Genomic DNA, 14,757 nt, shown 5'->3' on the forward strand with positions numbered 1-14,757 from the left:
ACTTCTTACTCTTAAAAAAAAGTCTGGTGGCTTTATTTGAAGCATGGGAAGGCAGAAATGCAGATTGCTGGAGAAAATACTGCACAGAAAAAGGTGCATGTTCACATACACCCACACTCCACCCATGACAACGTCACTTTAATTTTCTTCTCCTTTAAAATATATTTCACTAGAAAATTCTCTTTTTATCAGTCTGAATAAGGACTGTAGAAAAAAAATGCAGAATTTTCTGAATGGCCTTCAAAAGGCCTGCTGGCATAGAAATGGTGATTAACAACTACTTGGTTGAGAACAACACAAAATGATGCATGGTCGTCCTTGGACTGGATAACGGGCACATGTAATTGTAGGTCAACAGGAGCATAGAAACAGAATGAGAATACAGCCAGAAGCCTTGAATTGAAACAGATGCTCACTCCTCCGAACAACATCATGATCAAATCCAGGGAAAGGCATTCAGAAGGATTATTGACTTAGGTTAGCAAAGAGCTCATCTAATCTGCCAGTACACAAAAAGCTATTTCAAACATGAAGCAGCTGATGATAGAAAACAATGTTGTGGGTCATCCACTTTAGTTACAATTTTATGAAACAAAAGTCTTCTACAAAAAAGGAATTCAACTGGAAAAATCCATCAAGAACACTTCTGTTCTTCAGGCAATGGAAAAATTTCTTTATGTATTTCTAGAAGTCAAAACTGTTCTGAATTCTAATTATGCCTTGATTTAAGGAAAAAATCCAGGCTAATTTATTTTTAATTGTTTCTACTTTTCCTGTTTATTACATGACTATTAATAAATCACATATCATCATGCATGCTTTCCTGTTTGCCATTAATTACTTGGAAGCCAGTGGCCAATCCAAGTTCGATTTTGCATCTTTATCCTGGGACACATACATTCACCTTCATTCACGAAGCCAATATTCCACATAGAGCAGAGGTTAAAGATCAGGCTAGAAACTAGCAGATAGTGAGTTCAACCTCATCTTGGGCACAAAGTCATTCAACTTGAAGGCACATGATGGCAAACTTCTGAAAATCTTGTCAAGAAAACTTCAGGGATGTATCCCACTAGATATCAGGAGTCAACACTGACTCAAAGGCATATACACACATATACACACATGAACATACACATATCTTTCTTACACTTCTCACACAATCCTGTGTTCCACTTATGTTGATCTGACTAGGTAGCTTTCAAGTCTTACATAAATGATAGCTACCAATTTTGATGCCTATATTATGATTATTGTGATGATGATGATGATTATGTGGGGTTTCTTTTGTAAAATCCAATGTGCAGAAAATTCAGAGAGGAGGAGAGAACTTATATCTTGCCTATCCCTTTATTGTAAAAGGAACAATATAACAAAATGGTATTTGTAGTCCATGAGGTATGGAAGGTACTAATTAAGGAAGGCTACCCCATTTATTTCAAGATCATAGTCTAATATGCAAACAGTAATTGGGAATTTGTAGAATTGTATACCAAACCTACAATCATAAAAGCAGTTTTTGGTGAATTTAGGGTAGGTGGACATCAATCTCCTCAGTTAACATGCTGGCTGGGAAATGTTGAAGCCTACACATCTTAAAGTTGTCAAGGTTATAAAGCCTTGTTTAAAATGATTACTCCTATAAACTGAAGTAAATAGACTGCAGGGAAAATATATGGAATCCCACCCATTATATAAATTACAGAGACTGAAGATGAAAAACTATATATCTATGAAGATGGAAAAAAATAGTATATACCAGTTATCTCCTCGGGCTTATTTTTGTTGGCTAAATCTGCAGTATTTTTTTTTAAATAATACAGTAGCAGGAATTTGCATAAACTTGGCATCTCTCTACACAATTGCTTAACTGAAGCATTACATGTTCTGTTTGAGTCTTGCAGGCCCTGCAGGATACATCTCAAATGTTTTGCTTCAAACATTGTCACAGACCAGAGCCCACTCTGTTTCCTATGCAAAGCTTCCAGCTGTTTCAAAATTCTTTCTTTCCTTGTCTGCTCCTTTTTCATTTCTCTGGTGCATAAGTTAGGACCTGCCAAGAGGTATTTATTTTCCCTGTATGCTTTTCTTGCTTGTTGAGAAATTGACACATCTGTTGCATTAATTACCATAGTATTGCTGGGGCAGGCTTAGATTAACTCAATTGTTCATTGGAAAATGGAAGACAGGAAGGCCACATACAGTACTCCAAAGAAAAGGACTAATGATGTTTCCATACTAATCACTAGCTTTGCTGTTTTCTCAAGAAGGAGACCCTCCTCATGAGAGGATTACACAGATCTATTTTTGTCCTGTGATTAACAAGAGCAATTAGCTAGATATCTGGGAGTAAAGAAATATACTGATGCATTTTTTTTAAAAGTCAACATATGATAGAGCTATATGACTGTAAACATCCTGGGCAAGGACAAAATATACTCACTAAATAATTTTTAAAAAATTATGTGATTTGTAGTGACTTCTAATACTAATACTAAATACTTTTTGTTGCAATTCTAATGCATCATCATAAAACTATCTCATTAAACAGATTTGAACGACAATAATATATATTAAATATTGAGTTTGATATTATATTTAGTAGCAAATCAACCATGCTTTTTAAAAATTCAGGGTAAAATCCTGCTTAGAGTCCTTCATATTTCTTTGGAAAATCTTTTGGCCCTTGACAAAGGCAGATGTTAATGCCTTGTTTGAAACAAATAAAATAATTTGTTTGTAGTGAAATTCCAAAAGGATCTCTGCACCCAATTTCTTGTCATTCTATTTTTTTTAATCGGGGATTGATTGCTAAGTAACAATACAATCTTATATGGATCTATGACAGTCAAGAAGCTGCTCAAAGTGGATATACCCTGTAATCCTGTAAGCAAATGCATGCAAGACCTTTTTTTTAAAAAAAAAATAAAAGTCAAAAGAAACACACACTTCCCTTTACAATGATTAATTCTCCGCTTCTGCTCTCCTTTGGGAAGAATTTGAGAGGAAATTCTCAACACTTCCAATGTCCAGTTTGATTTCATCTAGCAAGACTGTGATGTACACACAGAAAAGAACAGGGATTTCATCTTGGGGTTGTGACTGTCATCTTGATTTTTTGACAGCTCCTGCAGATACCTTTTCAGAGATTTTTAGACCAATTCTCATTCATTCGAGCCAGTATGGTGCATTCAAGGGATTGTGGAAATAGGCAAATTGTTAAGACTGCAATTTGTTTCTAAGCTATTTGTTTCATCTAAAGTATGCACTGGATTTAGAACACTAAAGCATCACAAATCTGAGCAATTATAAATAGTAATATGATTTGAGGAGTGCAAAATTGGTTATGTCTTTGTTGCTTTAGAAAGTACATCTAATTCTAACTTTCTGGTGTAAATTTCATACATTTGGTGAATTATCATACATCTTTTATTCTTTGGCCAAATGTCTTTCAATTTTTATACTGAAAATATACTGTACATATGCAACCATGGACAGAGAATAAAAGACAGGCAAAGTTAGAGATAGTTCAGAAGAATCGGAGAAGTGGACATATAAGGAGCTTTGCAGGTAAGAAATTGGCAAACAAGACATTGACAGCTTAGAAGAGGGCTAAGGCAAAAAGCAGCAAAGTTTAATTGAAATTGAGTATTAGTCAGTTAAAAAAATAAACTATAACGGAGAGGAAAAAAGGATGGCTTATAAATACCAAACAGATTTTGAAAAAAAAATCTATATCTCCAACTCTAAAATAAGTCAGCCATTTTCTATACAAAATAATTATAACTTTTCTTGAAGAAATGAGCTGTGCTAGATATCACTATGAAAATATAATTCATTCAGGGTAGTAAGGAATACTCAGGATGTAATCACCTGTCTGTCCTATTTATTTAAATAATGATGTGTATGTATGTACATGTGTGTCTATGTATGTGTGCATACTTTAGATGAAACAAATAAGCAGTGTGTTTGGAAGCTTAGAATTAACTGCTTAAAATAATGGAGTGCAGTAAGACAAGAAGAAAATGAGACAGATTTTTAAATAATAGCTGCACACTAACTTAAATGAGTAGGAAACATGGTAAAATTCATATGCCTGCCCTTGTACATCTTACATGTCCTTGACAATAACAAGGCAGAGATGCTTCAGAACCTACAAAAGAGCATCTCCAATGAGTATCTTTTCATGTAATTTATACAGTGACTATGAAGTATTTTATACTTCATCATTCACTATTATTTTTTCCCTTAGTGAAGCTGGACAGGATCAAAAGAAAGACTCATCTTATCAGCAGCGTCTAATAGAAAGGCAAAGGTCAATAGCAATTATCCAAGCACATTAAAGAGATACTATTCTAAACAATAAAAAAAGAAACCAAAGAAGTAGACGTTAACCTTTCCACAGGAAAACAAAACATCACTCTATTGTTTTATCTTCTGCATCTTTTATATCACTCCTACATCAAAGACAAACCTGGGCACTGTAAATAAAGTAACAGTATAAATCTGATCATATATAAAGCTGATCACATTCGAAAAACAGCAACCTTATAAAGAACAATTGAAACCCACTTCTATGAACAAAGATTTATAGAAATATGAGGTAGAAATTATGGAACCCCATGTTTAAGATACTGATCTTCTGCCTTACAACAGATTTTCCAGGGTTGAGACAAGGAAACCACTTCTTGTATTTTCTTTGACTTTCAAAGGTATTTACAATCCACCTGACAGTATTTGTATTCATGAGTCTGTCACAAGAGCCCACAAAATGATGAATTGAACTATGGCATGTCTTTTATCTTGTTTTTAGGATTAGCCTCCAAGGCTTCAGTGGCATAAAGCAACTGATCTTCTGCATCAGCAATTTTGTGTCTTCTTTTTGAAGAGAGGCTACCCTAGTTTTTATGCTGGTGGACAAATCATAGGTTATGACACATGGAGAAATTAGAAGAGGTAACACTAGACAAAATGGCAACAGAATACTTGTGAACTGAAATATTAGAATATGGTATCAATCAAATCCGCCTTAATAAATATAGCACTTTTTGACAAAATGGCTCAAATAACTGAGGTTCTTAAGCATGAAGCTTAATTGTTTTTCCTCTCCAATTTCCCCAGTTTGGCTGTATGCAGGCATGCTATAAGTTGCATATACAAGATTTTACCACCTTTGACTGCTGTGCTAGAAATTTGAGAATTCCAGTTTGAAAATAACTGAATGAATTCTTTGGAAATTTCTTAGAACAGTACTACATAATTTATTTAACTTCCTGAACACAAGTTCATTTATCTGAATGATCTATTAGATATGAGATAAATAGAGTAATAATGTTTTTTGCTTATTTTTCCAACTTGCCCAAATTTTTATTTACAAAGAAAGATGACCAAGTGATTTTAACTAAACTCATTCAATACTACAATATGACTTTATCATAGTCAATTTATGCTCTTCATGTTCTAATGCTGATTCAGCTCTTATTTCAAGTATGATAAGATGGAGACTCATTGGTTTTTTTTTAAAAAAATATCCTGCTAGATCTAACATTCACTATGAAGAAAGGAAACTGCATTCTTTTTAAAATAACTTCTACATCAACTGCCTGGAAGGGGATAGGAAAGAAAGAAAGAAAGAAAGAAAGAAAGAAAGAAAGAAAGAAAGAAAGAAAGAAAGAAAGAGAGAGAGAGAGAGAGGGAGGGAGGGAGGGAGGGAGGGAGGGAGGGAGGGAGGGAGGGAGGGAAGGAAGGAAGGAAGGAAGGAAGGAAGGAAGGAAGGAAGGAAGGAAGGAAGAAAAAAATATCCTTAAGACATATTTTATATTCCATGCCTTTTTAGAGACATGTTCCACTGATTCCAATAAAAGCTATCTTTTAATTAATAGCATTGTGGGACACAGAAACAAGGAATTGTTTAATTGAATATTTAGGTATAATAGTTCTAGTTCTGGTTCCTTGTGTATTTAGTTATTTAATCAATAATTTTATAAAATATTTGAAATGGCTAACAACAGAATACATAATTTTAAAAGCAACTGGGTAAATAATTTTACATATTGTGTAAGGCATAGTGCAAGGCAAACAATTAAAAACATATTTTACTTTATTTTGCCTTTCTGTCTCATAATCTTAGGGTAGTATATTAAAAGACATTTTAAAATGTTAAAAATACACAAAGTAGTGTTGCCTGCAACCATCTGGAATCATTTATAGCATCCAAAAGTTATTACTAAAAGCACAAGCAATAAAATAAGAAATTCACATGGATATTCCCAACGCTGCTCTGGAAACATTTTCCAATACTCTCCTCTAATTTCTTGCTTAAACCTTGCAATCACACAAAACTGTATAGAGTCAGCACAAATCAATGTATCTCATTTAATTAATGCTAAAGGGGAAAATAATCTCACACTAATAAGGCAACTGACAAGTCATTCTGGACTGGTTGAATGTGCCTAAGGCCTTAAAAACAGACTGACACAAATTAAGAAGGGCATTATGACCTGTAAAAACATTAAATCTTACTGTTGCATCAGAGTGCTGACCATGAAAAGAGTTACAAGATACGCCTCGTTCCCAATTGCCCTATTAAACATCATGATCTTGGCCTACAATGATAAAAATTGTCTGCTATCACTTGGTTCCAAAACATTGGAAACATCCGTAAGGCTGCTAGAATAGTTTTTACCTGCCATGGCAATATCTACAGAATTCTGAAGAATAAGTTGACAGAAGAATGATTCATTTTAAATGGAGCTATTTATCGTGTCAATCATATTTTAACTTTATTATTTTTTTGCATCCATCAAATGATTTCAAAAACATGTTTAAATCCGAACTGAAATTATTTACCTTGATTCATAAACTGGATAAACGGAGGTTAATTTTAGAGAATAATGTTTAGAGGTGAAAAGGAATTGTTCAATATCTGAAACACCGACATACTCAAAGATGAGCAAAGGAGACTACTTTTAAAAGATTGCAGTTCAGGAAAACTAAAAAATCAAACATAAATTTCAGTGGGAATAGTATGCTTATAAGCAACAGCTCGTGGCAGATGTGGCAGCAGTATGCTGGTTAAAAAAGAAGAATTTTAGCAATCAGATTCTGTCTTTATGAGTGCATAGCCAAAAAGGCAATACAGTAACGATTATCCATGTCATTCATCCACCACATTTAGTGGTTGCTTGCTAGAATGCCTAGAGATGAAGCTTTGTTTCACAATCAATAGGCTGTGAGTTTGATCCTAGGTAGAGGCAGATATTTCTCTCTCTGGGTAAAATGAGAATATATCTGCTGAACAAAACTCTGCATTGGTGACAGGAAGAGCATCCAGCCAGTAAACCCTCTGCTAGCTCCATTCAGTTGCCTAGACTCCACTCCGCAAGGGAATATGGGGTTGTTAAAAGAAGATGATTTAATAGATACTTGCTCTCAAAAGGAATAATGTCATAGCTTTGGAAAATGCAACCTAAGTTATCAAGTTCAAACCCATGATTTAGGGTAGGCAACCAAAATAAGCCATTCCAGCAAATAACTGTCTGGCTTCTACATGATCACATCAAATGAAAAGAAGCCCACCACCTCTCTAGCTTGTTGATTCAAGGGTTGACCCATTCTTACTGTTAGGATTTTCCTTCTTTTTCCTGGAATTACAATCTATATTTTTTATAACTTTATTCCATTAATCCTTGTCCTGTATTAAAGTAGTTCGTTTGACTGACTCAAGGATAGGTGTATCAAGTTCATCAAAACAGCAGACAACATATTACCACACAAAGTTTGAGCTTGTCTCTCCTTAGGTGTCACAGGGACCTCATTTCAATTACTTCCTGTGGTACAGGATGAAAAACAGTCTATTCAAGATCTTCAGTCTCTGAATTTGAAATCACAGACTGATACATCATACATACAGTTTAAGGCCCTTTAGTCTTCAATTCCAAAACTGTTCTCACTGGTTATGTAGAAATTGAAATGACAAATCATGCAAGCACCTGACTGTGTTTTGTCTATATTACAAAATAAATGAACAAAAAGAATACTATGCAATATTCTCCAGTGTTCTATTCAATATTTAATGTAAATACTAACTCTCTTCTGTCACCATCAACACCAGTAGTAAAAAAGAGTCTGGAATAAATCATTACAGAGAGTCAAATATAAAATAGATCTCAATTGTTGAGAAACAGAATATATGCTATCTCATTATGCTATATTTTTTTGAGATATACAGGATAATTGTTAATTTGTTTTAATGCTTTTTTACATATGCAGTAGAAGATGGAGGTTGGTGGCAATTGTACGTATCGGAGGCATGCAATTTTTAATTTGTATTGTGGGTCTGCTATTCCTTCTAAAGAATCATCATTAATCCATTTCTATTACTGGAGGCATAAAGTGCCTATGTAATCTAAACAGCCTTATACCAGCCTAGGATAGTAAGTCAACTATGCATTTATTGGACAGAGAAAGTTCTTCCTCAGTTATATGTGCTCTGATAATCACAGGGACTGGGCTACCTTTCAAAAGATTATGGACTGGTCAATTAGTTATGAGTAGAACTGAAAGACCATAAACCAGGTATGGGAGAAATGAATAAACGCCATCATCTTGCCATCCTCAAGGTCCCCTAGTTGATTTTATGTGTAAGTCAATAGATAGGTAGTATCCTTTACATTTTTTTCATAGGTTGAGACAACATATTTATAAGGTCTCTGTTCACAGCAACAAACTTTATATTTTGTTCTGATTTCCACTGAAATATCTATAGGTTGGCAATAAAAACTATAAGTCAATTGCTATTTATAAATAATGCAATATGTTTGAGAAAGAAAAAAAAGGAGGGGGGAGGCAACTAATTTGTTCAAATAGGCTAAATATTGCACTTTATATAAAATGTATATGAAAACTATGAGGTATTGCAGAAGCTTTTGTAAATTTAGCACCTCTCTACATCTCCTTAAACCAAGTACATCCTTTCCTGGGGGCACAAGATTGCAAGAAAAGGCATAGCTATTTTTAAGAGATGAAGACATGTGCTACATTCATGCCCTGAAGCAACTTTTTGCCTTCAAGTCTGATTTTGTACATACTCCTACTTTCAGTGCAACAGTAATGTTTACCCAAAAACTAAGGCATAAATAATATATAAAATTCACAGAAAGAAATGATCTATAATGATGTTGTGACTATTTGTATGTTATTCACCAGGCAAGGTCAATTGGGAATTTGTTTTGAAATGCACCTACATTCAATACATGCTTTGAACAATTTTTAAGTATTAGATTTACATTTATTTGAGGAATACACTAAAAACTAAACTTTTTTGTGCAAAAATAGGATTTTACAAGAGATTATTTTAAAGTTCATTCCAAGTGGCAGTGATGTCAATTGTATGCCTATAATAGAGCATTTGTCTGCCTATTGAACAGATATTTGTACTAAAGAGAACTTTGTTATAGATTGAAGAATATTCAAGAGAACCACCATTCACCACCGCTTACTTGAGAAACTGAAATACATCTATAATATCTAAATAGGATAAATTATTAGTCCAGCATATGTCCTGGAAGAAAGTTTGCAGCCTGAGGTCCTAGTTCTCCAAAGACATCCAAAATAGGAAAATTATTTAGTTATGGTTGAATGGACATTAGTTTAGATTTCCATGAATAAGTAGTCATCACACCATCATACCAGTTAAATGGAGCCAAAAGCTTTAAAAAGTTGTGTATCTCTCTTATTCTTAGTAAAGACTACAAAAACCAGTATTATTTGTGTACACACACATACACACACACACACCTAGAGAGAGAGAGAGGTAAAACTCGAAAAATTAGAATATTGTGCAAAAGTTCATTTATTTCAGTAATGCAGCTTAAAAGGTGAACCTAATATATGAGATAGACTCCTTACATGCAAAGCAAGATAATTCAAGCCGTGATTTGTCATAATTGTGATGATTATGGCTTACAGCTCAGGAAAACCCCAAATCCACAATCTCAGAAAATTAGAATATTGTGAAAAGGTTCAATATTCTAGGCTCAAAGTGTCCCACTCTAATCAGCTAATTAAGCCATAACACCTGCAAAGGGTTCCTGAGTCTTTAAATTGTCTCTCAAGTCAGGTTCAGTAGGAATCACAATCATGGGAATGACTGCTGACCTGGTAGTTGTGCAGAAAACCATCATTGACACCTTCCATAAGGAGGAAAAGCCTCAAAAGGTAATTGCAAAATAAGTTGGATGTGCCCAAAGTGCTGTATCAAAGCACATTAATAGAAAGTTATGTGGAAGGTAAAAGTGTGGAAGAAAAAGATGCACAAGCAGCAGGGATGACCGCAGCCTGGAGAGGATTGCCAGGAAAAGGCCATTCAAAAGTGTTGGGAACTTACAAAAGAAGTGGACTGAGGCTGGAGTCAGTGCATCAAGAGCCACCACACACAGACAGATCCTGGACATGGGCTTCAAATGTCATATTCCTCTTGTCAAGCCGCTCCTGAACAACAAACAATGTCAGAAGCGTCTTACCTGGGCTAAAGAAAAACAGACCTGGTCTGTTGCTCAGTAGTCCAAAGTCCTCTTTTCTGATGAGAGCAACTTTTGCATCTCATTTGGAAGCCAAGGATCCAGAGTCTGGAGGAAGAATGGAGAGGCACACACTGCAAGATGCTTGAAGTCCAGTGTGAAGTTTCCACAGTCTGTATTGATTTGGGGAGCCATGTCATCTGCTGGTGTTGGTCCACTGTGCTTCATTGAGTCCAGGGTCAATGCAGCTGTCCACCAGGAGATTTTGGAGAACTTCATGCTTCCTTCCGCAGATGAGCTTTATGGCATGCTGACTTCATTTCCCAGCAGGACTTGGCACCTGTCCACACTGCCAAAAGCAGCAAAACCTGGTTCAATGACCGTGGGATTACTGTACTTGATTGGCCAGCAAACTCACCTGACCTGAACCCCATAGAGAATCTATGGGGCATTGCCAAGAGGAAGATGAGAGATATGAGACCAAACAATGCAGAAGAGCTGAAGGCTGCTATTGAAGCATCCTGCTCTTCCATAACACCTCAGCAGTGCCACAGGCTGATACCTTCCATGCCACGCCACATTGAGGCAGTAATTGCTGCAAAAGGGGCCCAAACCAAGTACTGAGTACTTATGCATGCTTATACTTTTCACAGGTCTGATATTGTTCTATGTACAATCCTTGTTTTATTGATTGCATGTAATATTCTAATTTTCTGAGATTGTGGATTTGGGGTTTTCCTGAGCTGGAAGCCAAAATCATCACAATTATGACAAATCGCGGCTTGGATGTAATGTGGATGTGAAATAGTTACATGTTCTTGCTTCTGCCAATAATTTGATGGTCCTATGCTGAATCAGAGACATTTCTGAAATCTCCCACTCACAAAACACAGTGCAATAATCTGAACAGGTTGTCAAACTAGGCAGCTGCCACCCAAGATTGGTGAAAAAGTCCTTTCAACCTGAAGAGACATCTGAACACCTAAGAGTAATGTGGTTTCATAGCCCATATCAGATAATAAACCTAAAAAATATGGTGAAAGCATCTTATGGATATAAGAATTTTTAAAACAGCATATGGTCCATAAACTAATAGATGAATAATGGAAATTAATAAAAACTCACCTTTAAAACTATAACAGAAAATTAACAAAGACAAAACTGGAATCACCTGACTCCCAAAAATACAACTTTGGAGAATGAAATGATTTTGAGGTTGCTCCAAAAATGTGGCATTACAGCCTTGAAACCCACTCAAAGTGACACCAGTGGTAGTATTCTACCAGTTCGGCACAGTTCAGCCAAACTGGTAGCTCCGATGATCATCTGTGAGCAAACTAGTTCACTCTGACGATCAGCTTCTGGGCCTGCCTGCCCACCCCTGCTCTATTCTGACTTTTATTTCCTGGTTTTGAAGCTCAACTGCTTCATGCGGCACAGCAGATTGCCATGTGTCAGCTATTGAAGATACAGGGAGAGTGCAGGATTGCAGAAGAAGGTCAGTATCAAACCTTCTGTGTGTGCACAAAGTGCAGGCAAAGTGCGCCCACCAAGCCATGGCCCCAAAAACAGTGGTAAAAAAATTGAATCCCACCACTGAGAGACACCTAACTTAAAATTCATTTATTTCAATAGGGACTATATACAATTTAGTCTAGATCTAGCTCTGTTTCTCCAAAACTTTCAGGGGTTGCTGATGGAATCTTCAAGCTTTAATCTTAGGTTCTGAAGACATCATTGTCCTCCCTCTACACACACACACACACACACACACACACACACACACACACTGACGGGGGTTCATGACACAATCTGGTCTTTTTCAGATATAAATGAAACTTTTATCTTTCAACTAATTAGATAAGAAACCATAATACTCATAATCTAAAATATATTAGAATATATTAGAATTATTCTGAATATAGAAGAAATTCATAAAAGAGAAGCAAATTATTTTAAATACCATGACTGTTGCACCGGGATGTTTCAACAAGTCTACTGCTTTGATCATAACAAGCCATGGCTTGATAACGATAGCCTTGTCCACACTCTTTGATGTCTCCTTGAACTTTCATTCCCATAAGTATGTCTACTTTGCCTTCAGGTAATATACAGTCTGACCAGTTCCCTACTGGTTGGGCATTGTATTTGTCACATTGGCAGAATTGGGTCTCAATGAGTGGATACAGTTGAGGATTCTTACATTTCTCTTTCTTCTTACTTTTCCCTGAAAGAGAGAGAAAGAGTTTCAGAAAGTGTTTAATTGAATCTGATATTTACTTAGAAGTAAATTGTTTTGATTATAAGAATTGAATTTATTACTTAATAGTAATCAGGAATAATTCCATAGAAATAATTGAACTTGAGTTAGATACTTATTGTCTACTATTGTCTGGAATGTGTCTACTTCAGAAAAGATCAGGATTCAGGGTTCAATACATTAGCATGCTAGAATTGTTTTCTTAGCCATTATATGCTATTGTGTGGTGAATACAATCCTGACACATTCTACCATTATCTTCAATATGTATGCCATATGTTAGGTGCTATTTTGATTTTTATTTTTTGTAATAAAAATATAATGTATTTATCTTTCTCATAAAATATCTTAAAACAGGTGTTATCAGGTTGTTTAACACAATAATAAAACATTTTTCAAAATGTCCATAAAACTTATACATTGAAATACATGAGAGAGAAATCATACCTGTCTAAAAACAACCCTGAAATAGTAGATATCTGTAGAGATTCTTGTCATCCAGGTCATGGTTGTCCCACAACTGCTTTTTCAAAAGGCAACTGGACTTTGTTTTTCTCTGAAGACATTTCAGTTCTTATCCCAAGAAAACTTCTTTAGATCTGAAGAACAACTGAAAAAGCTTATTGGATGAGAAGTGAAATATCTTCAAAGAAAAACGAAGTCCAGTTGCCTTTTGAAAAAGCACCTGTGGGACTGAAATTGTACACATTCTTTGAATATCAGGAAGGGAAGCATTCAGAGAAGACACTACTCTTGCAGTGTATGCTACCTGAGATCGAATCTGACTCTAACAGGATTACCATAATAGTTGGGTCACCACCTTTCTCCCCAATATCAGCCTACCTTTCTCATGGTCTCATGTACTGGTCCTATGGGTGTTCTGGAAACCACATAGTTTTGCATAGATAGTAAAACTGCTATTTTTTAATTTTATCATTTTTATAAAATACATTATCTGAGCCAACTCAGTCATGAATGCAACATCAATTCTACCTTGTCTCATACGACCTATGCCAAATAAGTGCTTTTATAGTTTGTCTCGATTAGGAGAATTTTTCTATTTGAGATTTTCTGTGAATCACAGTGATTTTTCACCCAGATCCCTGGTCTGAGTTTACACTGTATTGAAAATCCAAATAGGCAAAGTTAGGTCGGATCTATTTTTCTCAGTTTAGCAAATCTCAGTGCTAAATGCCAGTTCAGCTTTCATATCCACCACCAAATGGGTGGTGATGAACTTACTAAGGGCAAAATCACCAGACTGGAGAGATTACAAGTCATGTCATTATATGCACAAGATGTACATATAATGAGGGTTTTTTTTGTATTCTAACTATAAAGTACCTATATTAAGTTTTAAAATTAGTTCTAATATACATATTTGAAAATTAGAATACTTTGAGGCCTTTTATGAGAATTTTCAACTATGGGGAATACTTAATAGTATCATTGATGAGGAGTAATGGATGATCTCAGGAAACAAATGTTTCTTAGCAATGTTCCTTCCATCCACTCATGGAATTATGTGATCAATTGAACTTCCTGTGAAATATATATTTTGTTGTCTGTATCACATTTCCTTTAGTCTTAATTAGGTACCCAACAATCCAACTTTATCTGCAATTCCATGATCCTATGCCTTGTGTAAGTGGTCACATAATACAAAACTGTTCGTTGTTCTCTGGCTTAGGTATTGGTTTTCATCACTGTTACAGCAATTGTGTAAAAAAAAAACCCTATCTTTAAAATGCATGTTTATGTCAATTTTTATTATCTAAATCTAAATATTAAATCACTTTTCATTTTACTATTTTTTCCACTGTGATACAAATGGTAATATTTTTGAACATACTAATTTTTATGTGATGTTATAAGATGCAGTTGGAAAAGTCAGCGTTATGACGTTTGCCAGAGGATGAGTAAATTTAGCATTGATAACCTCAGTTTTGATTACATTTGAAAGTTTTTTTAATATGA

At 35.1% G+C, this 14,757-nt stretch overlaps 1 protein-coding gene across 7 annotated transcripts in view; it reads right to left on the reverse strand.

Annotated features, from left to right (window-relative positions):
* The window catches only part of THSD7A (thrombospondin type 1 domain containing 7A), a 323,850-nt gene that overhangs the window by 48,819 nt on the left and 260,274 nt on the right, over positions 1-14,757 (reverse strand). For all 7 annotated transcript variants that reach the window (XR_015740118.1, XR_015740117.1, XR_015740116.1 and 4 more), the window contains exon 16: positions 12,484-12,747. Coding sequence is in view for 4 of the 7 variants with exons in the window: in XM_026706331.2 (XP_026562116.1) it covers positions 12,484-12,747 (264 nt within the window). In the remaining 3 variants the exon portion in view is untranslated. The remainder of the gene's footprint in view (positions 1-12,483; positions 12,748-14,757) is intronic.

The sequence above is a fragment of the Pseudonaja textilis genome, chromosome Z (assembly GCF_049901715.1).
Source record: "Pseudonaja textilis isolate UNSWEBS1 chromosome Z, rPseTex1.2, whole genome shotgun sequence".
NCBI classification, from domain to species: Eukaryota; Metazoa; Chordata; class Lepidosauria; order Squamata; family Elapidae; genus Pseudonaja; species Pseudonaja textilis.